Below are 24,941 nucleotides of genomic sequence, written 5' to 3' on the forward strand. Positions count from 1 at the left end.
TGAGAGGCCATATGGCATGCAGGTGAGAGAGGGAGAGACCAAATCACTTGTAGAGTACTTCTGCCCACCCATCTTGGGCCCAGGCCCACCCAAAATTGGGTGTCTGGCTACGCCCCTGGCCCAGGGTAATAAATGCCAACAATAAAAAACGACAACATTGATAGAGCAGCTCGTAGGTTTGGTTGCTTTGTTTTGAGTGAACGAGGATGACGGTTGGAGAAAGAAAAGGAGATTAACGTTTTTGACGTCATGCCGACTCAAGCTAACCTCTATGGTAGAGGAGGAGCGAGGACTGGATCGAAGCCGGAAGTAATGGGATAGAGGGAAGGAGTGCTAGGCTGGATCTGGAGAGAAAGGAAGGGGCGGGGATCCGGGCGGAGCTAGAGGCCAGATAGGGGACGGGCTAAAGGAAGGGGGTGGGGATTGGGAGCGAAAACTGGAAGGGGGACAGGGCGGAGCTGGACTGAAGGGGGAGGAGATCTTGGGCGGACTAGGAGGGAACAGAGGGCGGAGCTAGAGTGGAGGGCGGTGCTTCGCTTGACGCTTGGTGCTGCTTCTGCAGCTTCTCGTTACTTTCGTTTTGAGGCTTGAGCGGGTTTCGGGTTGCAGGAGGAATCGGTGGCTCCGGGATGCAGGTGATTCCCCCCCCTTCTCCTCTGCAAGCCCCGAGCCGGGTCCCTGGGGGGGCTGTAGCTTTGCACCTGTGGGGAGGGGAAGGGTCTCAGCTGGGTCCCATTCTTGTATGTGTCTTTGTCGTTTTGCACAGGTTGTTGTAACGAAAGACGCAGTTCAGAGCGCTGCCAGGGAGTTCCTGAAGTTCCTGAACCGGGGAGTCTCCCCCTACCATGGTACGTGCTGATGCTCTCGTGCTTAGCACAGGTTTTCCCTCTCGCTCCTCTCCGTCATCCTCTTGTGTCCCACTGACTTTAGACTCATGCACAACCCCCTCCCCCCCCCCCCCCCCCCCCCCGACTGCTCCTTGATGCACCTGTGCACCGAAATACCATAGAACTGGCACATCCAGCCTGGCAGAGCTGTGCCCCTAAGGCTGGGAGGGGTTGGGGAGGAGCAGAAGGCACAGGGTGGCAAGACTGGCATGAATGGTGCTGCTTCCTGGGAAGGAGGTCATCCGATGCCCCAAGCCTACGCAGACAGAAGCAGCTGTGGCTTGGGCATGAGGTTAGGACAGGATCATGTGCCATGGAAAGGCAGGAAGTTTGGGTCTGGGAGGCAGCGTCAGCTTTTTCTCCCAGAAGGGGATTGCCATTGTGGGTTCTGTATTACTTACCACCCCAAGAAAAGGGTGTTGAGTCATTGTCAATATGGCAAAGAGAAAGCTAGGAATTATTAGGAAAAAGAATGGAGAATAAAATACATGATCAAAATGCCTCCTTATTGCTCTGTAGCGTGACCACACCTCGAATACTGTGGAAATTCTGCCCACCGCATCTCAAAAAAGATATAGCGAGATTACAAAAGGTGCCAAGAAGGGTGACGTAAAACGATACAGGGGATGGGACGTCTTCCCTATGAGGAAAGGCGAAACGTCTAGGGCGCTTAAGCTTGGAGAAGACTTTGGCTGAGGGTGGATACGGTAGAGGTCTATAAATAGGAATGGCTATTTATCTTTTCAAATAGTACTAAACTGAGAGGTGCTCCATGGAACTAATAGATTATTTTAAAGAATTTGGAGACAAGGATTTTTGCTCAGTTCACAATTATGCTGTTGGGAAACAGCTGGATTTAAACATGGCTTAGTCCAGTTCCCAGAGGAAAAGTCCAAGAACCATTATTAGACGAGTAGACTCAGTGGGCATCACTTCTTTTTCGGTATGAACAGTGAGCCGTGTATGGACTCTGGGATTCACTGGGTACTTGTTGCCTGGAATGTCCAGTCTTGGAGATGGGAGACAGGACTAAATGGATCTTGGTCTGGTTTTAATGATGAATGCCAGTCAGAGGGGCTGTAATTCTGTATCTGATGTTTTTCCGGTTGCAGTGGTGGAAGAGTGTAAAAGCCGCCTTTTGCAGGCTGGATTCCAGGAACTAAAGGAGGCAGATCACTGGGATATCAAACCGGACCGAAAGGTAAGATTGTGACAGGAAATGCAGTTTGTTCCTGTCTGTGTGTGGCAGGAGGGGAGGACCTGATCTTTTTATCTGGTGCTGAATTTGTCCAGAGGATACTTATACAGTCTATGGAGTGATGTGATGCGTGAGTAGAATAATAAAATACAGTGACTTGAGAATTGCTACCTTGCAGTGGGCTTAAAAGCACATTGGTCCACAGCGGACATACGATGGCTGCATTAAGAAGCAGCATTCCATGGGCAGGAAGATAAGCCATGTGTGTTATTTTCCATCTTCAGACTACCCTCAATACCTGTGACCCATTTCTTTTTTCAGTGTAAAGTTTGGTGGATGAAAAAAATGCACACTCGAACAAACAGCTTGAATATTGTCCCTCACTGGATCATTTAGTTAACATATTAACCACTATATTAACCGTTTCCTCCTTTGTCCAACTTTTCAGTACTTCGTGACCAGAAATTACTCCACCATTGTTGCTTTTGCTGTTGGGGGACAGTATAAACCTGGGAATGGATTCAGCTTGATTGGAGCTCATACAGACAGTCCCTGCCTAAGGGTAAGGAGCTTTCAGACCCCTCCCCATTCCCCAACGCACATGCATGCACCTCATGGTTAGGGGCAGGACTGCAAGCATACAGCTTCGAGGAAAGAGGCAGACGCAGTACACTATGAAGAATGTGCCGGTTACTCGGGGCCAGCCTAACAGAATGACATTCTAGCAAGTGCCTCGTGCCCCTCATTTCCTCATCACAGTAAATGATGTCCTGACTGCGTGCATGGGGCCAGCGACGTGAGGAAGGCTATATGGCGCCTCCTGCAGGTCGGATAGCAAGATGGCAGCAGGCTGGTGGGATGGGAACATCTGTCAGCCTCAGCCCTCTCATGTCTGCACTGACTGTGTCCTTGGCGTGACCCTGTGAATTTGTGTGTGGTGTCAAACGCATTTGATTGGTAGCCAGCCTTGGAAAGTGAGGGCACGGCTTGTGTGATTTTTGCGGTGTGTAAGTTTTAATGTGCTCTCGCTATGTGCTGCAGTATTGTGAACGTCCAGTCTCTTGCAGGTAAAGCGCAACTCGAAGAGGGGCCAGGTGGGGTATGTGCAGGTGGGAGTAGAGTGTTACGGTGGCGGGATTTGGAACACTTGGTTCGATCGAGATCTCACCGTTGCTGGCAGAGTGATCATTAAGGTAAGTGTCCCAGCGTCCTGCAGACCTGCCTAGTGTTTCACCCCAGCCCTGTAACAACCCCTTCCTGTATCTCATCCCTGTGACCCTTCTCCCATTCTCTGCTTCGGTTATGTCATCCTGGTTCTTCTGTTTAGATTTGCCTTTACTTGTTTAAACTTTTGAAGCCAGGGTTCAAATCCTGCTTCTCCCACTGAAACACTTTGTGATCTTTGATAAGCCAATTAACCCTTCTTTGCTTAAGGTACAAAACTGATTATTTTCCTGTCTCTGGGGGCTTCCCATGTACTGTACTTGTACTTACTCATTTTTGCCTTGAGCTCACCGAAATGGGGTACTCCCCCTCCCTCTGAACCTCTACTACAAACTGTGCCCAGTACTTGCCTCTGATTCAGTGGATGTTCACAGGCCTTGCTCCCCCCTTCCTGTGTGTACTTCCTGTTAAGACTGGGAACATAAGAACATTAGCCATACTGGGTCAGACCAATGGTCAATGTAGCCCAGTATCCTGTTTCCAGCAATGGCCAACCCAGATCACAACTACCTGGCAGAATCCCGATTAGTAGCAACATTCCAGGCTACCAATCCCAGGGCAAGGAGTGGCTTCCCCATGTCTATTTCAATAGCAAAGTATGGGCTTTTCCTCCAGGAACTTATCCACACCTTTTTTAAGCCCAGATACGCTAACCACTTTGACCACATTCTCTGGCAATGAGTTCCAGAGCTTAACTATTAGTTGAGTGAAAAAATATTTCCTTCTATTTAAAAAGTATTTCCATGTAATTTCAGGTCTCTCCTGGTCTTTGTACTTTATGAGAGAGTGAAAAATCGATTCACTTTTACCCATTCTACACCACTCAGAAGTTTGTAGACCTGAATCATATCCCCCCTCAGCTGACTCTTTTTTCCAAGCTGAAGAGCCCTAACCTTTTTAGCCTTTTCTCATACGAGAGGAGTTCCATCCCCTCTATCATTTTGGTTGTTCTTCTTTGAACCTTTTCTAATTCCGCTATTATCTTTTTTGAGATATGACGACCAGAGTTGAATGCAGTACTCAAGGTGAGGTCGCACCATGGAGCGATACAGAGGCATAATAATATTCTTAGTCTTATTCACCATCCCTTTCCTAATAATTCCTAGCATCCGATTTGCTTTTTTTGGACACCACCACACACTGGGCAGAAGATTTCAGTGTATTGTCTACAATGACACCTAGATCTTTTGCTTGGATTCTGACCCCCAATCTAGACCCTAGCATCAGGTTGCTATAATGGGGATTATTTTTCCCAATGTGCATCACTTTTTTAATTTGCCCACATTAAATTTCATGCACATTACTGGGCTGTCTGACCACACGCTGACACACAGGTCCTGTCCCCTCTTATTAGACTGGGAAGCCATGCAGAGCACTGGGGTCTCTGACCCCACGCAGGCCCTGTTCTCTCATTCTTCCTGTTATATTAGGAACCTATGCAGAATATTATGCTCTGTGATCGCAGGCCCTGTGCTGACATAAGAACTTAAGAGTAGCCATACTGGGTTAGACCAATGATCCCCAGGTCTAGCCCAGTTTCCTGTTTTCCAAACAGTGGTCAAGCCAGGTCACAAGTACCTGGCAGAAACCCAGGTTCCTGTTGCCATTAATTCTGCTGATGTGGTAATGTGTTTTGTAAATGGGGTCAGGATAGTTGGGTTTCATCATCTGAGGTTTTATGAATTTTTTTAAGTCTTAAAACGGGGTCGTATTGGATAAGGGTTTGGGAAGGGAAAGGGAATTCTGCCTTTCTGCAGTTTTCATATTATATACAATTACTTCTTTTTGTACCTGGGGCAATGGAGAGTTAAGCGATTTGCCCAGAGTTGGAAGGAGCTGTGGTGGGAATCGAACCCAGTTCCCCAGACCACTTCACTTTAGCATCATTGAATCTGCTCAGTATGTCACTACACAACCTGCTTCCTCCTTCACCACCCTCTTTATTCAAGGCGTATTAGGGTCCTGTCACCTTACCGGTGGCTCTTCAAGGCCTTGAAATATTTCCTTCTTGGCCCTTCCTCCAAATGCACGCCATGAGCCCTACGGAAAATGCTGCCTCTTGAATGTCATAAACGTCCGATAGATATTTAAATGTTACTGTCATATCTACCTTCCTTTCTCTCCACCACCACATGTATTTGAAAATCTTAAGCTTCTCTCGTGTAGGATTTATGTTTATTTATTATTAGGATTTATTTACCGCCTTTTTGAAGGAATTCACTCAAGGCTGTGCACAGTAAGAATAGATCAAACATAAGCAATAGATAATTACAGCAGTAAAAATATTCAAATAGCCATACAAAGTATGGCATAGAGGCATATTTTCAAAGCACTTAGCCTTCTATGGAACTTTGGAAGGCTAAGTGCTTTGAAAATATGCCTAATAGTGTACTTACTTACTTCCCTTTCCTGCTGGTAAAAGCTCTCCTCATACCTGAGCATCCTGACAGCTTTCCCTACTGCGTTATTACACTCACTGTGACTATCTGAGATATAACTAGTGATCTATAAAAGGGGATAACATTACCTCCTTACACACCTGAGTCTCGGAGGAGTGGTCTAATGATTAGTGTAGCGACCTGGGGAACTGGGTTCGCATTCCCGCTGCTGCCTGATGGTCAGTGGTGGATTGAGGTCTTGGGGAACCAGGTTCAATTCCCACTGCATCTCCGTGTGACTCTGGGCAAGTCACTTAACCCTACATTGCCCCAGGTACAATATCTAACTTAGATTTTGAGCTCGTTACAGACGGTGCAAAGTACCTGTAATAAAAATGATAAACTGCAAAGTTGCCTCAGGGATCAATTGCGGTTTATCAAGTGCTATAAAAATAAAATCCTGTCAGCTTTCCCTGTTGCTTTATCAGTAACTATCTGAAATATCACTAGTGACCTATAAAAGGGGATAATATTAACTCATTACGCACTTGAGCATCCTGTCAGCTTCTCTGCTGTTTTTATCACTCACTGGCCAAATAAGAAATCTCTAGCTCTTTCCAGTGTGGAAGAAAAGGTCTGAGGTCTAGAGTCTGGACCGCGCCGAGCACCCCTTACTGAGTTGTGTTCATTACTCAGTTCTCACCCCGTTCCTCATCCAGTTCTGACTGCTTAGCTTCTGAATGGAAGAGGGTCAAACACTTTACTGAAATCTAAACAGGCCACATCTGCTGTAGGCCCCTCCCCCACTCTGACCACCACAAAGGATTCACACCCTGTGAGAGCACCATGTCTGAGGTGTTGTAACCCACTGACTTCTCTTCTGCCCTTCCTTTACCCTGATCACCACTGATGTCTAATTTAACAGCTCTGAGATTTCCCACTTCCACCTTGTGGAGCCTCCTGGGCCCTCGCCTCTTTCTCGTGATAATTTGAGCAGCACTGTGAGGGGTATATCCAGCACCTCCTCTGGCTCTTTGGTATTCTAGGAAGTACCTGTGACTACTTTCCTGACCTTGCTGCTGTAATCGATCTCTTAGATCTTAGTTTTCACCTGAAGGAACTTCCTATCTTTCAAGCTGTTTCAGCAAGAATTGTCTATTGATGGGGTCATACATTGCCTCGCTATACCTCCAGAAAGTGTTATAGATGCTGCTGTGACCTCCGATGAAAGGGCCTGCGAAGCTCAACAATTACTTTTAAGTAACAAGAGCCTTCGCAGATTCCAATTTCTTCAGAACAGCCTCCAAGAACTCATTCTGAAAGTCAGTTTCAAATTCATTCTTAACTTCTCCGATTAAAATCAATTTCCCTTTCCCAGTTTTGCATTCAGAAGGTGAATTTATGTCACTTGTAATGGTATGATCTCAAGTTAAAGAAAAGCCATAATCTGTAAAAGATGCTATTAAATATTCCTGCAGCTACTCTTCCCCCGGCTGTGGAAGGGGATATTTTCATAAGGGGTCACATGGCATGTGAGGCCCAAGCTGGATCACTCTCTGCTTTGTCTTTAGGATGGAGAACAGCTACTTCAGCGGCTTGTAAAAGTGGACCGTCCCATTCTCAGGATCCCTCACTTGGCTATCCACCTCCAGAGAACCATTAATGAGAATTTTGGACCCAACCCAGAGCAGCACCTGTAAGTGCTCACAATGCCTTGGCTGTGTGTTGGGGGAGGGTAGAGGGACGGGGTGTATTGTCCCCATGCAGAGCAGTACTTGTAAGAGTTTGTGAGGACTCATGTCCACTGGGGGAGGGTAGAAGTAGGGCTGTACTGTCCCCAACACAGAGCAGCTCTCATGAGCTTCTGAGGTCTCGAATGTTCGCTAGGCGAAGGTACCAGGGAGGGGATGTACTGTCCTATAAAAGGCAAAGGGAGGATGTGCTGCTTCATGGGAGATAAGGATGGAAGTTTGTGTGCTATTATTTGGAGATGTGTTGTGGGGATGGTATCATTCCATTTCCAACAGTGGCAGTGATGACTGCACTTGGCTTTTCAGAAGACAGTGAGGGTATAGACCAAGGAGATTTGATGAACAGGATACGGCAGGAGTGTGCTTGGTCCATTAGCTAGTCTGAAGCCAGTAAGCAGAGCTTGTTGCCTTATCAATTGCATTGTTTTGGGTGTACCAAGATGGCTGCAGCTGCATTGGGGAGAATGAAAACCTCCTTGGGTAGACTGACTTCAGCTTTGTGACATCAAGCTGTCTTCTGGACCTGGTGGGGGAGGATCTCTTGCATTGCAGAGGGGAAGAGCATCCTGTTTCTCAAGGCCTGGAGGCGGACACTGTGTGCCCTGTGTGGGAAGACGGACAGGCCTGCTCGAAACGACAGGATGTCCTGTCTTGAAGCTGGGATAGTAGGATGATGATGGTGGATAATTATAGCCCAGTTCTACTCCTAAATTTAGGTTCAGAGCTGGTTAACTAGGCCTGGACTACTCTTTGGGGAATTTGTGCAACTGTAGAGAATTTTGCTCGGTGCTGGGTCTAGTTTCCCTACAGAAATCGTGCGGGTAGGAGGAGGAAGCGAACCATTACATATCGGATCAATTCCTCCTCCTCCACCACCTTAGACCAGTCTGTTTATATGAAGTGCAGGGGTCATGCAGTTCACATAAGCAGTTGAGTCTAAGCCAGCAGAGGAGGTGGAAGTGATCTGATATGCTGCAGTTTGTTCCTCCTCTGTGGGGCAGGGGAAGACCCAGCTCCAGGAGTGGAGGGGGGGGGGGGGGGGGGGGTAGCGAAATGTGAATGTGCCATTGGGGACGGTGAAGAGGCTGGAGCTAGAACAGGGAAATAGGAGGAAATTTCAGGCTTTAGGATGGAGAAATTCCAATCAGAAACGCTACAAATAGAGCAGAATTCCCCCAAGAGTAGCCTGGCCACTATCATGTACTGTAGGCATGAGGATAGAAGTAGAAGATATCTTTTATTGCAGGAGGGACAAACCAGTCTGGCAGAGCGTTGAGAGGGATGTAGCTGGTGAGGGCAGAGGGGGGATGATCTTATGTATGGTGAATAGTGAAAGACCCTATAGGGTGAAGGGAACAAATGAGGAGATCGCTGTGTCCAGTGGTGCAGTAGGAAGGATTCGCTGTAGCTAGGAGGGAGCAGAGGAGGAAAATACTGTCCTGGGGTGGGATGGGTTGGTACCCTACCCAATAGAGAAGAGGGTTTGGCCTGGGTTGTATGGTCTACAGGGGTAGAAGCTTCCTGTTTGGATACTTAATAGTGGTTGGAAAGGTCTGCATGCTTTAAATAGTGATGGGAAGGTTTGTGGGAGCTTTACCCATTATTACTGTGACATTGATGTGTTCCTGATCTCAGAGGTAGGCCCACAGTTGGAGGGGGTGGATGGTGGTTGCATATTGGATCTCAGGGGATGTCTAACACACAGATCGAGGCCCAGAGGAGAGTTACAGGGTGGCTATCCAGAGTAGGCAAACCATGTAAGGGGTTATCCAGGGACTTCCAGTATTTGTAGAAAGGCCACCAGAGAGGTACAGAAACATCACACAAGTATGGCTCATATTTCATCACTTAGGGGTGTAGTTATCAATGTGGGTCACCATCAAGATGTTATTTTACTACTAAATTGTGCAATTTTAGCACAGGTCCCACTTTATGCAATGAGACCTAGTTACTAATAACCAGGGCTTTTTTTGTGGGGGTACTTGGGGGTACTGAGTACCGGCACTTTTCCACTGTCTGCTAAAATTGACCCATGGTCCCCAAGTTTTAATGAAAGAGCTCAGGCTCTACACCCGAATTCTGCCTTGTCGTAGATTCTGTGACTGGTTGCAGGGGGCCTGGCTATTGTGGGATGGGTCCCTCAGTGATCACCCCACCCTTGAAGGGTGGCCTAGCATTTGAGTACCGGCACCTTTTTTCCTAGAAAAAATGCACTACTAATAACTGAAGTAAAATAACACAACAGTAGCCCACATTGTTTACTCCCCCCCCCCCCCCCCCCTTAATTAAAGAAAAAAGAAGCGTCTCTAGAAATTGAAATCTCTGAACTGGTTTATTGGAAATGGACAGAGAAATTGAGAGGAGATCCGGTGCTGCTGCAATGGGTGGAAGATGTGATAAAATATTAGGGAATAAACCTTCCCACAAGATTGGAGTATTTTTATGCTGTTGACATGATCCTACAGTTGTGAAAAATGAAGCAATTGATTATAAGGTGGAAAAAGTTTCCTCTTTCCTTGTTGGGTTGGGTTGAATATTCCTATCTAAGGACTAGCACGGGGCTACATGACCGAACTAATTGATTTACTAATAAGAAACACAATAAAAGCAGCGAGATGATACTTAACCTTCTACTACCCCAGATGTAAGGGCCTGAAATACAAATCATCATATGCCTTCAGTTTCTCCTTTATAGGCACCCAACTCTAGAACTAGAACTTATTGCCAAAAGACCTGAAACTCGTGAAGAACTACCTGAACTTCCGCACCTACAGACCCACCTTTTCAGGAAGTTCTTCCCCTAAGCATCAGCCTAATTCTTGAGACCACCGAAATACCCACATAAACGGACAACAGCAAGGCAACCCTCAATTTCGCCAGTTCAGCCCAATCCGCCCCATACATACCATAAACGCAGACTACGCAATCGCTGATCATTTGTACTAAGTTCTCTGCATCAAAATAACCTGAAATCTGAAACTGTCTCTTGAAATGTGTAAGTCACATTGAACCTACCGATAGGTGGGAAAATGTGGGATACAAATGCAATAAATAAAATATTATCCAAATGGTTATACACTACCAAGAGACAGTAGATGTTTGGCAGATTACTATGACAATACCTATGGAGAGGGGGTGAAGCTAAAAAAGTCTTAGATATGTACAGAGATCTAGAGGTTTAGCAGTTCCAGATAAAAATAAATCTGTGATAAAGGTTGCCAGATGAGACGTCTAACAGACTCGTTGAGAGGAACGATAACCCTACAAAGAGCGCTCAGCTAACGCGGTGGTGAAGGAGAGCGTTCTAATACGAGCTGTGAAGCAAGTTCGGATGTGGCTTTGAAAATGGAAAGGCTTTAACTTTAGAAGTTCGCCGTGGGGAATGCGGACTTTCCCGAGACATGAAGGACAACCAGGGAATAAAGCAGCTTAGGCAGAGAGTGAGAAGAGGAAGAAGGAAAGTTGTTGTCGCTCCTGGACTTGAAAGTCATGTATGATTTGTCAGAATGTGATTTGTATAAGTACTGGCAGAAGATCGAGGAAGTAGAGGGATATTTAGCCTTGCCTACTATAGATGTAACAAAATTAAACTTTATGACAGCTATGACCCTGATAAGAGAGATGACAGACGGTTCAATGGTGGGAAGATTTAAACACCCCATTAACAGCAGACCATATCACTAGATGTGTCAACTAACGATATAAAAACGTTGATGGCTAAGAGTGGAGGAGTGGCCTAGTGGTTAGGGTGGTGGACTTTGGTCCTGGGGAACTGAGGAACTGAGTTCGATTCCCGGCACAGGCAGCTCCTTGTGACTCTGGGCAAGTCACTTAACCCTGCATTGCCCGCCGCATTGAGCCTGCCATGAGTGGGAAAGCGCGGGGTACAAATGTAACAAAAATAAAAATATATTTCCCCAAAAAGAGCAATGAAAATGGGAATCTGAGTGCCAGGCGAGTCGAGCAGCTTTAGGGTATTTGTTCAGGCACCGTGCAGTTCAGGAATATCGGGGAAGAGTGGTGCGACGTCCGGAGCGCTGTCTCAGTCTGCAGTTATTGCTATTTGATGAAACAGCTGCAGAAAGTGCGGAGGGCACTGATAAAGAGCAGTATTGCTTTCCTTGCTAATAGTAATGCTCAAGAGTGGGGAAAGTGTTACAGCAGCAAATTAGATGTGCAAGTTTATGATGCTCCATGTAGATGGAGGAAATCGGCGTAGATTTTTGAACCACTGTGGAATGATGCTCCTCAAAGCTCGTGGTTGGCTACTCAGCTATTAAATAGAAAGATGATTGAGCCCACTGAGGAGGGGTGGGGGAAGGTATTAATCCGCAAACGAATCTTTTCCGGAGATGGGAAGGTGGTAGAACGAGAGGACATGAAATGAGATTGAAGGGGGGCAGACTCAGGAAAGATGTCAGGAAGTATTTTTTCACGGAGAGGGTGGTGGTCGCTTGGAATGCCCTCCCGCGGGAGGTGGTGGAGATGAAAACGGTAACGGAGTTCAAACATGTGTGGGATAAACATAAAGGAATCCTGTTCAGAAGGAATGGATCCTCAGAAGCTTAGCTGAAATTGGGTGGCGGAGCAGGTGGGGGGAAGAGGGGTTGGTGGTTGGGAGGCGAGGATAGGGGAGGGCAGACTTGTACGGTCTGTACCAGAGCCGGTGAGGGGAGGCGGGACTGGTGGTTGGAAGGCGGGAAATACTGCTGGGCAGACTTATATGGTCTGTGCCCTGAAAAGGACAGGTACAAATTCAAGGTAAGGTATACACATATGAGTTTGTCTTGGGCAGACTGGATGGACCATGCAGGTCTTTTTCTGCCGTCATCTACTATGTTACTATGTAAGTGAACGGTAGGCAGAAGTAGAATAAGGTAACTGCTGAAAACACAAGGAAATTCTCGTGGGGGGTGGCAGGGGGAGGGGTGGAGATGGGAAGAGCCAATGAAACCCTCCTGGGGAAAAGCACTAGCCTGGAAGAGGGGAATAAAAATGGACACTGTAAACGGATAGTTACAGATAGTGGACTGTTTTATACAATTAGAAGAAATGTTGTTTTATTATTCTGTGGTAGATCCGTCTGATATATTGAAAACAACAAGGCAAACGATCCGCAGACTCCAAAGTGGCAGACAAGAAAGCAGATCAGTAGTAGATATACACAAACTTTAATAGAGTTGCAAGCCTGTATGTTGCCTGACACAGGCCATGTTTCGCCCAGCAGGGCTGCGTCAGGGGCTACAAACTAATAAATAAAATTGCAAATATAAAAACATGAAAATTGTACAATAAAACAATGAAGTCAGCTGAAAATAAATTATATATTTACAGTGAAATGTTTCTTACCTTGAGAAAAACATGCTTAGGACCATCATATAAACAAAATGGCTGTGATGTTATCCCACCCCCCAATCATGCAAAATGTGATTCTTGGTGTTCATAAAGCCCAGGAAGGGAACTGCCTTCGATGATTTCGATCCTGATTTAACACTTAGTCCCTGAAGCAGACGGGTCTTTGAGACATAGAGCTGTGTCTGCTTAGTTTGCCCCTCTGTTGCAGGAGTTGTCATGGTAGTCGTGTCTCCCTGCAGTGTTGACGGTAGTGTTACTGGAATGAGGTCCTGGTGGAAGGGATAGTGGAGATAGTCTGTAGAGGGCTTAGCATAGGATGGTGAGGGGTGAACTTGTCATTTTTCCTGTGCAAGAGAGCACGTTTTGTCTTTTGCTTCCTCTGCATTTCTAGAGAACAAGTTCTGATATTAAGGAGCATGTGCATTACTCTAAGACAACCACCTCCTTGAGCTCTGGAGCAGGGAGCCGTGACAGAGCCGGGGAGTTAAGTGTTGATAGTAATATAGTAAGAGACGGCAGATAAAGACCTGAACAGTCATAAGTACATAAGTATTGCCACACTGGGACATCAAGCCCAGCATCCTGTTTCCAACAGTGGCCAATCCAGGTCTCAAGTACCTGACAGGATCCCAAAAAAGCTCAATACATTTTATGCTGCTTATCCCAGAAACAAGCAGTGGATTTTCTCCAAGTCCATTTCCTTTAGGAAGCTGTCCAAACCCTTTTTTTAAAACCTCGCTAAGCTAACTGCCTTTACCACATTATCAATTCAAGATTAAGTGAACAATGAACGTGAGATTATATACTTGATCATGGTCTTTCTTTGTTGTTTCTGGGACATAGACCGTGGAAGTCCACCCGGCTCTGTCCTTACGTTACAACTACTGCAGTTGCAGTTAAATCCTATAGGAATCCGCCTTGTCACTTGCGGAACACAGACTGTAAAAGTCTGCCCGGCACTGTCCTCGTATTCCAAATTACTGGAGTCTCTGTCGAAGCCCTCTCCAGCCCATCCTAAACTGGATTGCTGTATGCGAGACATAGACTGTATGAGCCAGCCCAGCACCGGCCTTAGTTTTTACATCCAGATTTGCCATCTAAGCACCGCTTGACATGCAAACACATATGCAACCCTTTAAGTTTTATTCTTAATACCATTCATTTTCTAATTGGAGATCCTCTGTGTTCTCTTCTCTTTCTCTCTGCAGTGTTCCCATTCTAGCCACAGCTGTACAGGAGGAACTGGATAAGAAAGTGCTGGATGTGAATGCCACTGGCACGTCTGACTGTACCTCTTCGGTAAGAATTGTCTCCTCCCCCAAGGGGTACGAACTAGTAACTAGGTCTCGCTGCATAACCATGCTAAAATAGTAAAATAACCTGTCTTAATGGTAGCCCATGTTGATAACCAGAATCTGGGGGGAGATGGCAGTCTTGGTAAAAGCCAGCCTGCAGGTTAGTGTTCAGTGACTGACAGAGCCACAGTGTCCTGATGGCTCAGGATGAGGACAGTGTCTCTCTTGACGTTTTCTGTTCATCAGTGCCACTTTTACTGTCCTCTGTTTGCAGTCGGAGAGACATCACAGTGTACTGAGCCGCCTGCTCTGCTCCGAACTGGGAATCCAACCTGAGCAAATCCTGGAAATGGAGCTGTGTCTGGCAGACACCCAACCTGCGGTAAGCAGGATCCTTCCATTTATATACCAAAGCAATTATTAAGCTTAAATAAAATTACACATACAGAGTTTAATGTGCAATGAAGGAACCTAAGTCCTTGGAACCTCTTAAAGCAGACGATAAAACAGTTTTCAGTCTCTCAGGAAAAGCCTTCCTGCTCCCTGGAATAGCAAGGAGCCTGCATGACCAGGAAGATTGGCTCTGACCTCTTCCGGTTTCCAACACTGTCTCTTCTCCTTCACTCCACCCTGCAGGTAACCAGGATCCACACCCCTCTCCCACCCCCACCCCCTCAGTATAGCCAGACTTCTATTTCCTAAAATGTACTCCATATGAAAGTACTTCAGACTGTTCTTGAAAACCATTTAATCTGAAGGATCAGGGAAACTCTTAATTATGCCTGAAGTTTCATATTTGTGTTTTGAAGTGATGCCTCTTCTGCTCTCTGGGAGGGAGTCAGCCCCGGTGCCTGGACTCTGCAGTGACTGGGTTTAGTGAGCTGGGAGGGAAGGGAATCTGCAGGAGTAAAGGTTTATGGTGCCAGATCTCAGCCGTGGTCCAGCGGTTCAGAAATATAAAGATGAAGAGAGCAGCTCTGTGTAAGGAAAGGCTTTATCTGGAATGACGTTGAATCCTGATGCCTGATGGCTGCTTTTCTGTCCTCAGGTGCTTGGTGGAGCTTTTGAAGAGTTTATCTTTGGTCCACGGCTGGATAACCTGCACAGCTGTTACTGTGCCCTTCAGGTGAGCTAAATGTTCAGTGCCAGGCTCACCACCTTTCGGCAGTGATATTGCATGTTCTCCTGTCTTCTGGGTCTGGGTGGGCTGCTTGTGATGCTTTTGCTGTTGTGCAACAGATGACCTGCAGCAACTCTTCTGTGCGCCTTCATCCTGCTCTTGTGTGTTGGGCTGAATCTCAGAACTGGAGTCAGGTGGGGGGGGTGGAGGGGGGGTAAGTCACACAAGTGGCATAGGAGATGCCATTGCTTTAAGAAGCACAGATGGGCTGCTGCTGGAAGCCACGTAAGTGACACCCCAGCTGTTCATTTTATGCAAATCCTTTTGCAGGGTTTTAGTACTTACTGTATCACTAAGTGTAGTTATGAAAATGTGTTGAGGTAGACTCTCTCGTCTGTGTCTGGGGACGTGCTGATGTAGGGTACTCAATGCTATGTGATGCTGATTGGAACGTAAGCGGTAGAGGTGGTGGACAGAATACTGAGCATCCCTCATCCCACATTTTGAAAAGCTGTGGGATGGCGAAGAACGGGGTGACACGTCAAATGAGAATAAAACCAAATGCGTGACTGGGTTGTTCTCTGAATTTCCAGGCTCTGATTGGGTCTTGTGATCCTCCAGATTCACTCTCCAGAGATCCCAACGTTCGAATGATCACCTTGTACGATAACGAGGAGGTAAGGTGCCAGTGTTTGCATAGCAGAACAAGCCGCTGTCATTCTTACCTGCAGAGGGACTTTGGGGAAGGAAAGCAGATTGCAGGAGCTCCTGAAGAGTGAAATGGGCCTCTCTGAAAGGGGCTGAGATAGAAACAGAGGTCTCTAGGTTAATTATTACTGTGGTATTTTTAGCCTTTCCAAGCAGCGAGATGAGCAGACGGTGTAGTTTATTCATTACTGTCTCTGACCTTCAGGGTCGAGAAGTTATTTTCCTTAGCATCAGGCACAGATGGATTCATCTGCTGCGACTAAAGGAAAGAAAATTATCAGGTAAAGGCATAATTTTTTGTTCTTAGCATCAGCAGCAGATGAATCCAGAGACTGTGGTAGATGTCACAACCCACAAGTCTCTGGATTCATCTGCTGTGACTAAAGGAAAGAAAATTATCAGGTAAGACATTATTTTTCGTTATTAATGCATGCTGTTCTGCTTTTAATTGAGTTTCTCATACTGCTAATCCTCTTCCCTGTTAGGTGGGCTCTGGGAGCGCACAGGGGGCGGAATCATTGCTAACGGAGATCATTCTTCGTCGAATATCGGCAACCCCACAGAATCTTACAGCATTTGAGGAGTCTGTGCCAAAGTCTTATATGATCAGTGCTGATATGGGCCATGCCGTGCACCCAAATTATGTGTAAGTACTAAATCGGTAGTAGCCTCCCCTCACTGTATTCTTTATGGACCAAAGCCGTGACAGACAGTCCCTACAGAGCGTGCACTGAGGATTGCAGCTATGGCACGTTAAGGATTATGAGCCAATCCAGTCCAGCCCCTTACTGCATGGGCTAAAGGCAAGTCCGCAGCACGCTGCACACCCCAGGGGCAGACAGCCGCACTGGCTCAACCCAGAGCTCAGTGGACTGCACCAATTTTCACAGTGCATCCCAGTTCACTCCTAATTCATTCATCTGTATGTTCGTTAGTATCTCCTGAATGATTTGCTGAATCACTGAATTGTGTCCTCCTCCTGTTCTCTAATAGAAATGTTCTGAGCTAGACTCCCTTCCCCTCATCTATCAGATTGTGGGGCTGTATCCTTGTGACCCTCCCCTCTCCACCCTACATCTCTGACCCTTGGTGGTTAATGACTCTTGTTCCTGTAACTCTGCGTCTCTCCACTCTCCATCCTGCATCTATTAAATACTGACTGATGAATCTTCACCCTCTTTGCATCCCTGAATGTCTCCCCTCTTCATCCTACACCTATTAGATCTGAGCTACCAGTCGCCACCTTCTGTGCATCCCTGTTACTCTACATTCTCTGCCCTCCACTTTCCACCCTGCACCTATGAGAGCATAAGCCAAAAATGTCGACCTTCTGGATTCCCATAACTCCCCCCCCTCTACCCCTATTCTTGTTGGACCCCACCATGAATCTCCATACTCTGTGGATTCATATACAATGTAACCCTCCATGAAGGGCTAGCATAAGAGAAGAGACGATACTGTCTCGAGCTGAAGAGTGCTGGAGAAGTAGCTTAATAGTGCAGCTCCTTGTGACTCTTAAGTCACTTAACCCCAGGTACAAAATAAGTACCTGTATGTAATATATAAACCGCTCTGATTGTAATCATAGAAAAGCATCCTCTTTTCCTTTCCTTTCCTCACCAGTTCGCCCCTTCAGAGTGACAAGAACGTATTCCTTTGCTCTCACTGCTGTTGCTCTGCTTCAAGGTGTGCAGCCAGTCTGAAATATCAGGAGAGGGACTTCTGTTTCTCATGAGACTCGGGAAGCGCATTCTCTTGTGTTCCAAACTGGCTGAACGGCTTGTGGCAGAGGAACAGCACAGTGGTGGGAGCAAAGGAGCAAAATCCTGCAATTGTGTCCACCGTTGAAATAATGGGAAAGATAGGAGCATCTGAGACAGGAGGCTGACGCTGGGGTTGGGGTAAGTTGGGATCTGGAGGATGATAGGTTTGGGGAATGGGAGAGAAGGGCTGGAGGCTGATGTGAGGGGAGAAGCAGTGAGAAGAGAGGGGATGTGAGGGGAGAAGCAGTGGCATAGGCTGGGGGTGACACTAGGAAAGGACGCATAGGAGTAAGGCCAGAGCAATTTATGCTTAAGAGGGGGGGGGGAAGAGGCAAAGGGCAGATACTGGGGACCTGGGGATGCAGGCGAGCAAGTATTCAACCTAGGCAGAGGTTCTGGGGTTGGGTGGTAGAGCAAAAGACGACAGACTCTTTAAGGATGGCTGGGTGTTGACCGTGAGGGAGGACTTGAGATTGGTTGGGAGGGAAGAGGGAGAACTTGGGGAGTAAGAGACTGAACAAAGACTATGTGATCTGGTGAGGGGTGGGCTGAGTGCAGAAATATGGAAAGGGGAGATAATTTGAAGGACCAGGGGGGGTTGAGAGGAATTGAAAAGGACAGAGGCTATGGAAGGAGTGAAAATGTAGAAATGGGTGAAGTAAAAGGGAGAATTGGGGAGGGGGGACCATATAAGAGAGGGGCAAGAGGTAGTGAGGGGATGAGAGGGGAGGGGATAAGTACAGAGGGCGGAAATAGGGGACTTGAATGGGGGGAGGTGGGAGCCTGAGACAGCTGAGGATTGGGAGGATCCAGTGAAGTAAGATTAGTAAATGAAATCTGGTAAGTAGGTGACAGATGAAAAGAGACTGAAGAAGAGGACAAAGAGGAATGAAGTCTAGCTTTAAGCATGTAGAAATGGAGAAAGATGAAGCGAGGATCAATGTCAGATGGAGAGGAAGAAGGGAAAGAGGATAAGGAGAGTGAAGAAACACAAGATGGAAATGAGATCCTGGAAAAGGACTGATGAGAAAACCACCAAGAGGGAGTAATAGACAGGCCAAGATCAATCCCAGTGGAGAAATAAAATGATCAGAGAACAAAGATTCTTCCATTGTAGGGCTGGTCTCATAGAATGAGCCATGATGCCTAGGCAGTTCAGATCACAAGATGGGGAGTCAAAAGCAAAAGTAAGCTTCGGGTACCCCAACCCTTGAGCCTACTCTCTCCCTCCTACTCTTGTTCAGACTCAAATCATGAACCTTCATCCTCTGTGGTCCTCTACAGCTCTTGTCCTCTGCTCCTCAGACCTGTTGTACCCCTTTACCCTCTGCATTGTACTGATCGTGAACGTGCGTGGTTGTGGGGTTACAGGGGGTGGGAGCTTATGTTCAGGGGCTTGTACAATTAGTACAGTAGAAGTTGGAATTGGTGTCAGAAACTGGTTGTTTTTTTAAGATTATGAAATCTCTCTTTCTTTTGCTTAGTGACAAGCATGAGGAGAACCACAGACCAGCTTTTCACAAGGTGACTGACTGCCTCGCTCTGCTTCCCTTCTTCCTTTGCAAGCGTAACCCTCGGAAATTCAAGCACTACAGGAAGCCCTGTAGTGGACTAGCAGGTCTTGATGACACTCGGTAACATTATGGATGCCGAGTGCCATAGCACTCGCCACGTCTCACCAGGAGAACAGTGAGATTTGCTGCATGCCACATGAGCAATGGGGCATCTCTGCCTGTAACGTATTTCTGTTCTGATTCCCGAGACCATGTGGGCTGGTAATCCACAGACCAAGTGTTGCAGGGATGGGGTCTCCCTTCTCCATCTTTGCTTTTCTGTTATCCTCTCCCCATTCTTAGCTCTCTTGCAGTAGCTGTTCTCAGTTCATTGTGGCTCTCTGACACAGGCTGTATCTTGACTCTCTTTTCCGAGGCTGACAACAATGTGGCTCGGCTTCTCCTCGGAAGGAGAAAAGTCCGTCAGTCTTGCTCCATCGGCTGGGCTGCCCCCTCTCCAGTGCAGCTTAGCTCCCGAAGGCCTAGTTACAGCCAAGCTACTATAGGCTTAAGGATCCCCTACCCTTCTTCCCCCCCCCCCCCCCCCCCCCCCCCCCCCCCCACTCCCCCTGTGCCTGCTGTGCATTGAGCTGGTCTTTTAGAGTAATTGGGTATTCTGGGGCTGCGATCACACTTTATCATGGTCAGCACTGGCCCAAGGCACACGTCAGGAGGAGCCAAGGGAGCTGGGTCTTAAAAGCACCAGTGTCTTAGTTAGTGCAAAGGAAATCATTAAAATGTCCCTTTTCATTATTTGCAAGAGGACCTGTGTTTAAAACGGATCAGTGTGAAACGTATGCTGATCTCTCACCAGAACCACTTCCCTAACCCCCCCCAACCCCTGAAGGTGAATGTGTCACTAACACAGGCAAAACAGGAGTACAGCACAAACAACTGAGTCTCTGGTCTCCATGAGATCCCCATCCTGACACCATTTTTATATTTAATAGGATTTATTTCTTTTTTGAAGACATTCGCCCAAGGTGGTGGTCAGCAAAAATAAGCAGGACGAAGGAAATAAAAAGTAAAAGTATTGAAGCAACAGTACAAATTACGGAATAGAAAGTTACTTAATGTCAACACAATACACATTAAAACATCTTGATACAGAGCACAGGGAGAATGAAAATGTGAAACACGGACAGATGAGGGTGACTGTTGCAGCCCTGGCCATCCCCTAAGCCCCGGTATCTCCGTTAACCTCGAGGGGTATCAGGGTGGGGATCTCTGGCATCTAAGTGCTCAGATGACCCGAAAAGTCGAGAAACTATCGGTTCTAGCCCTGGCCAGGGAAACAGCACTAGGCTTTCATGTCCAGATTCCCCACTCAGCTCCTGGTCCTCGCCTCTCTAGAATTATACCAGGTATATCCTACCATGGAGGCCTTCATTGATTCCAGAGCAGGAGAGAATTTCATCGATGAGGCTCTCGTCCGGCACTACAACATTCCTATTCATTCCCATATACCAAGCCCATTCCGATCTCCTTGGTATATGGGAGTATTCAAGGGCATATTAAGGCCAAAACGGTACTTCCTACGCCTGAGAATAGGGGCCCTCCATGGAAAGGCCATTGCCTTATGTCCTTCAGATGTTCTTGAAGGGACTTACCTGCTGTCAACTGAGACCCTCCAGACCATCGGCGCCTTCCTGGTTCCCGCTTCAACCCAGGTCCCGGTTCTGCCAGGCCTACCCCCAAGTGCTCTTTTCAGGACCATCTGTGTGCCTCTACTGTTCTTGGAGGGACTTACCTGCTGTCAACTGAGACCCTCCAGACCATCGGCGCCCGGTGATGGTGAAACGTGACAGTGACTAACTCTTGTTTCTTGGTGGTAATCCAGATCGGTCAAGACACTTGGGTTATGCACTCCTCCTACCAGCAGATGGAGACTGAGAACACTGACTGTGAGAATTGTATAAGACCCCTGTGCAGTTCCTCAATCAGCCAGTATGTCTCATTCTCCCTGCAGATGGTAGATGTGCAGTCTGACTGAAGGAAAATTTGCATATTTATTGTTATGATAATGCAAAGAAAAGCAGTTTATCAAGTTCATAAACATAAAGCCCATGAAGTCAGAAAAGGTTCACGAATAATCTTGAGGCAAGAGTGGATAAGTAGAGTCCCGCTCCAGTGTGCACAGCTGATGTTGGTCCTTGTGTGACCTAGCTAGTTGGTTGCTTCTTCTATTAAAAGCTCAGGAATCGAGCCAGGTTTTCATTGATACATGTACAGCACAGATAGTTGAAGAGGAGGCTTGTAGTGGGGGAAGGTAAAGTTTTGGAACAGTTACAGTAAAAATGTGTTCGTCTTTTGTCCATACAAAATACGGAACCTTGTGTGAAACGGTGCCCAAGTATGTCTTGAGGGAGCTCCAGGGGCTGTAATCTACCTTGTTTCCTTGGTTATTCATGTTGTCTCCTCCTTTCTGTTACAGGGTCCGGTGATTAAAGTGAACAGTAACCAACGCTACGCGTCCACAGCTGTCACTGAAGCTGTCCTGCGGGAGATCGCCAGTCATGTTCAGGTGCCACTGCAGGTAAGGGGCTTCGCCTTTCTGTTGACCTGTCAGCACTTTAGGTATTTTTCCTTTAGCCCTGGGTAGACACAGGATTACATATATATATATAAAGGTAAGAAGGTGAAAACAGAGCGAAGCAGCACCCTGAGGTGAAAGACAAACAAATATTTATATATTTTTTATTTTATAACTACCTGATTGCTAACATCAAGAACACATACAATACAAGATGAGGGACATCACGTGTTATATCAGGTCATCAGATTTTTTTTTATAACGCACAGTTATTCCAGGTGCCCACCTCATTGACCAAATTCAATCATTTGTCCCAAACCACACACACATTTTTTGTTTTCAGAAAAGCAGTATTTACAAAACTCAAAAAGAAAAAATTACACAGACCAGAAAACTTAAACTCATACATTGTCAAAACGACAACTGTAGAAACCAGAAGTGAGGCTGTTCATCCCCCCCCCCCCCCCCCCCCCCCATCACGTTCCTCCCGCTTTCCTGAAGCCCTGGGAGTCTTACTGCCTGTTAGTGGGCATGAACGAGTTCCGCTCATTCCTGCCCTGTGTCCAGAGATGGAAAGTCGGTAGAACTAGAGGACATGAATTGAGGTTGGAGGGGGGCAGACTCAGGACTAATGTCAGAAAGTATTTTTTCACGGAGAGAGTGGTGGATACGTGGAATACCTTCATGGGAGGTGGAAGACGAAAACGGTAATGGAATTCAAACAGGTGTGGGATAAACACAAAGGAATCCTGTTTAGAAGGAATGGTTCCGTGGAATCTTAGCGGAGATTGGGTGGCAACACTGGTACTTGGGAAGCAAAGCTAGTGCTGGGCAGACTTCTACAGTCTATGCCCTGATCGGACTGAATAGATATGGATGGGCTGGAGTGTAAACTTTAAGGGGATTCAACGTTAGCTTCAGAACTTAGTACAAGAACAGTGCTGGGCAGACATCTATGGTCTGTGCCCTGAGAGAGGCAGGGACAAATCAAACTCGGGTATCAAACATATAAACGGCGAGTGACCGTACTCACCGCAAATGCGCAGTAGAGACCTCTGCCCCGCCCCCACGTCAATACGTGATGACGGGGGGAGGGGGGCGGGACAGAGAGGGAAACTGCGAGGGAGGGAGGGAACCGCTGACGTCGCTACCGCTCCCCCCCCCAAGGTAGCCGCTACCGCCCCCCCCCCCCCGGAGTCGCCACCGCCCCCCCCTTCACCCGGCCCGGGCCCTCTCTTCGTTATTCAACTTACAGCAGCGCCGAAACAGCAGCAAGCAGCTCAGCTTCAGCTCCCGTCGGCCTTCCTTCCCTGCCTGTGCCCCGCCCTCGCCGACGTGACGTCACACGAGGGTGAGGCACAGGCAGTGAAGGAAGGCCAACGGGAGCTGCTGCTTGCTGCTGTTTTGCCGCTGCTGTAAGTTGAATAACGAAGAGAGGGCCCGGGGAGGGAGGGGGAAGGAAAACCCCAATACCAGCCCGTTTTTACGGGCTCAACTGCTAGTATATATATAAAGTATCACATACCATGTAAAATGAGTTTATCTTGTAGGGCAGACTGGATGGACCGTTCAGGTCTTTATCTTCTGTCATTTACTATGTTATTGTGTGTTGCTGCTCTGTCTCAATGGCTGTCCTTACTGGTTCCAGTCGCAAAATGGCTGCCAGGACTTCCCACGGCAGTCTCGGCAGCCATTGCAACAGAGTGGCGGCATGGGACAGGAACAGAATGGGGTTCATTCCTGCCCATGAAGAGGCCACTAGACCACCTGAGCTTCCTCAAATAGGCCTGGGAAGGCCTACAGGTGGTCATACAGGATGGGGGGGGGGGGGGGGTCAGTTTCAGTTGAAAGTGAAATTCAGTCAACCTCTAATATAGAGAGATCAAACAAGGAAAAAGTGGCTGTTGGACAGAAGGTCAGTTATAGCACTGACCTGATGAGGTTGTCATGTACCAAGCAAAGTTACAGCCCTAACTGCCTTACGTCGGACTTGATGGGCCATTTTGGTCATTATCTGCTATCGTTTACTGGCACAGCACTGGTTAAGATGAGGTGAACTCTGAGATACGTATCTGCTGTGTCCCCCCTCTCTCCTTCAGGAGTTCATGGTGAGGAACGATATGCCCTGTGGCACCACTATTGGGCCTATCCTGGCCTCCAAGCTGGGACTTCGGGTTGTGGATCTGGGCTGTCCACAGCTGGCAATGCACTCCATCCGAGAGACCTGCTGTGTATCTGGAGTGCTACAGACCATCACTCTCTTCAAGGTAGGAGACTTGGTAGCCACTTCAAGCAGTTGTTTTACTAGGACTGTGCCTGGCACTGATACTACTACTACTACTTAACATTTCTAAAGTGCTACTAGGGTTACGCAGCGCTGTACAATTTAACATAAAAGGACAGGCCCTGCTCAAGGAGCTTACAATCTAAAGGACAAGTGAGTAGACGATACAATGGGGGCAGTCAATTTGGGGCAGTCCGGATATCCTGAAGGTAAGAGTTATCTTCCCACATGTGCGATCCTTGGGGGAGGGGGGTGAAGAAGGGGCTGTGTGTAGGGTGCCTAGCCACCCTTTGGTTCATCACAGTGGGGCTTGTACGAGGGGGGGGGGGACTGAGATGCCTGATACTCCCCACTAATCTAGGCATATGCCTAGAACTGTGACTCCTGCCCACCCAGTGATCCTTCTCCCCATGAAGCCTCTCTTCTCTTGCTAATAAACCTCCGATGTCTGGGTTTATTTCCCCCATACGGCACTTGTGTAGTTTAATGGTCTGTGTGGGCGGAGCAGTGTGAATCTTGAGTGCCTCCTCTCCTGGTAGGATGTCCCATTTCCTTATTGAGGTGCAGCCGATTCCGTGTTTCTATTGCACTGATGCTTTGAACATGTTCCCTCGGGCTCCGTGAGGCGTTTCACCCTTTTTTTCTGTCTCTTTGCAGGCTTTCTTCAATCATTTCCCTGCGGTGAACAGCAGTCTGGTCGTGGACTGAGTTTCCTCCACAGATGGAAAGGCGGAAAGCGATGCTAATACTCCCTTAGCAGTCTTTGGAAAGGTCCTTTGGATTTGGGGTGTCTCTCACTGACATGTTCTCTAGTTCTATTAAAATACTTTTCTCTTTGCATTTATTTTCTCACTATAATCCTTGGGGGGGGGAGGGGAAGGTCTCAATCTTG

At 47.3% G+C, this 24,941-nt stretch overlaps 1 protein-coding gene across 1 annotated transcript; it reads left to right on the forward strand.

The window, feature by feature from the left end:
- Positions 1–524: 524 nt before the first annotated feature.
- DNPEP (aspartyl aminopeptidase) lies at positions 525–24,889 on the forward strand. The gene is made up of 15 exons (XM_030210392.1): positions 525–635; positions 767–848; positions 2,000–2,088; positions 2,534–2,647; positions 3,153–3,278; positions 7,259–7,383; positions 14,002–14,092; positions 14,363–14,470; positions 15,137–15,214; positions 15,802–15,885; positions 16,402–16,562; positions 19,164–19,203; positions 21,667–21,768; positions 23,865–24,032; positions 24,707–24,889. Exons 1-15 carry the CDS (start codon positions 630–632, stop codon positions 24,755–24,757), a joined length of 1,425 nt encoding a protein of 474 aa, XP_030066252.1. The 5' UTR covers positions 525–629; the 3' UTR covers positions 24,758–24,889.
- Positions 24,890–24,941: the final 52 nt, after the last annotated feature.

This window comes from Microcaecilia unicolor, chromosome 7 (genome assembly GCF_901765095.1).
Source record: "Microcaecilia unicolor chromosome 7, aMicUni1.1, whole genome shotgun sequence".
NCBI classification, from domain to species: Eukaryota; Metazoa; Chordata; class Amphibia; order Gymnophiona; family Siphonopidae; genus Microcaecilia; species Microcaecilia unicolor.

What these genes read in the sequence shown, in the direction of transcription:
- DNPEP (XM_030210392.1), top strand. An exon ending in GCTGTTACTGTGCCCTTCAG is followed by an intron (nt 15,215 to 15,801) that starts GTGAGCTAAATG and finishes CTGAATTTCCAG; the next exon opens with GCTCTGATTGGGTCTTGTGA. An exon ending in AGACCATCACTCTCTTCAAG is followed by an intron (nt 24,033 to 24,706) that starts GTAGGAGACTTG and finishes GTCTCTTTGCAG; the next exon opens with GCTTTCTTCAATCATTTCCC.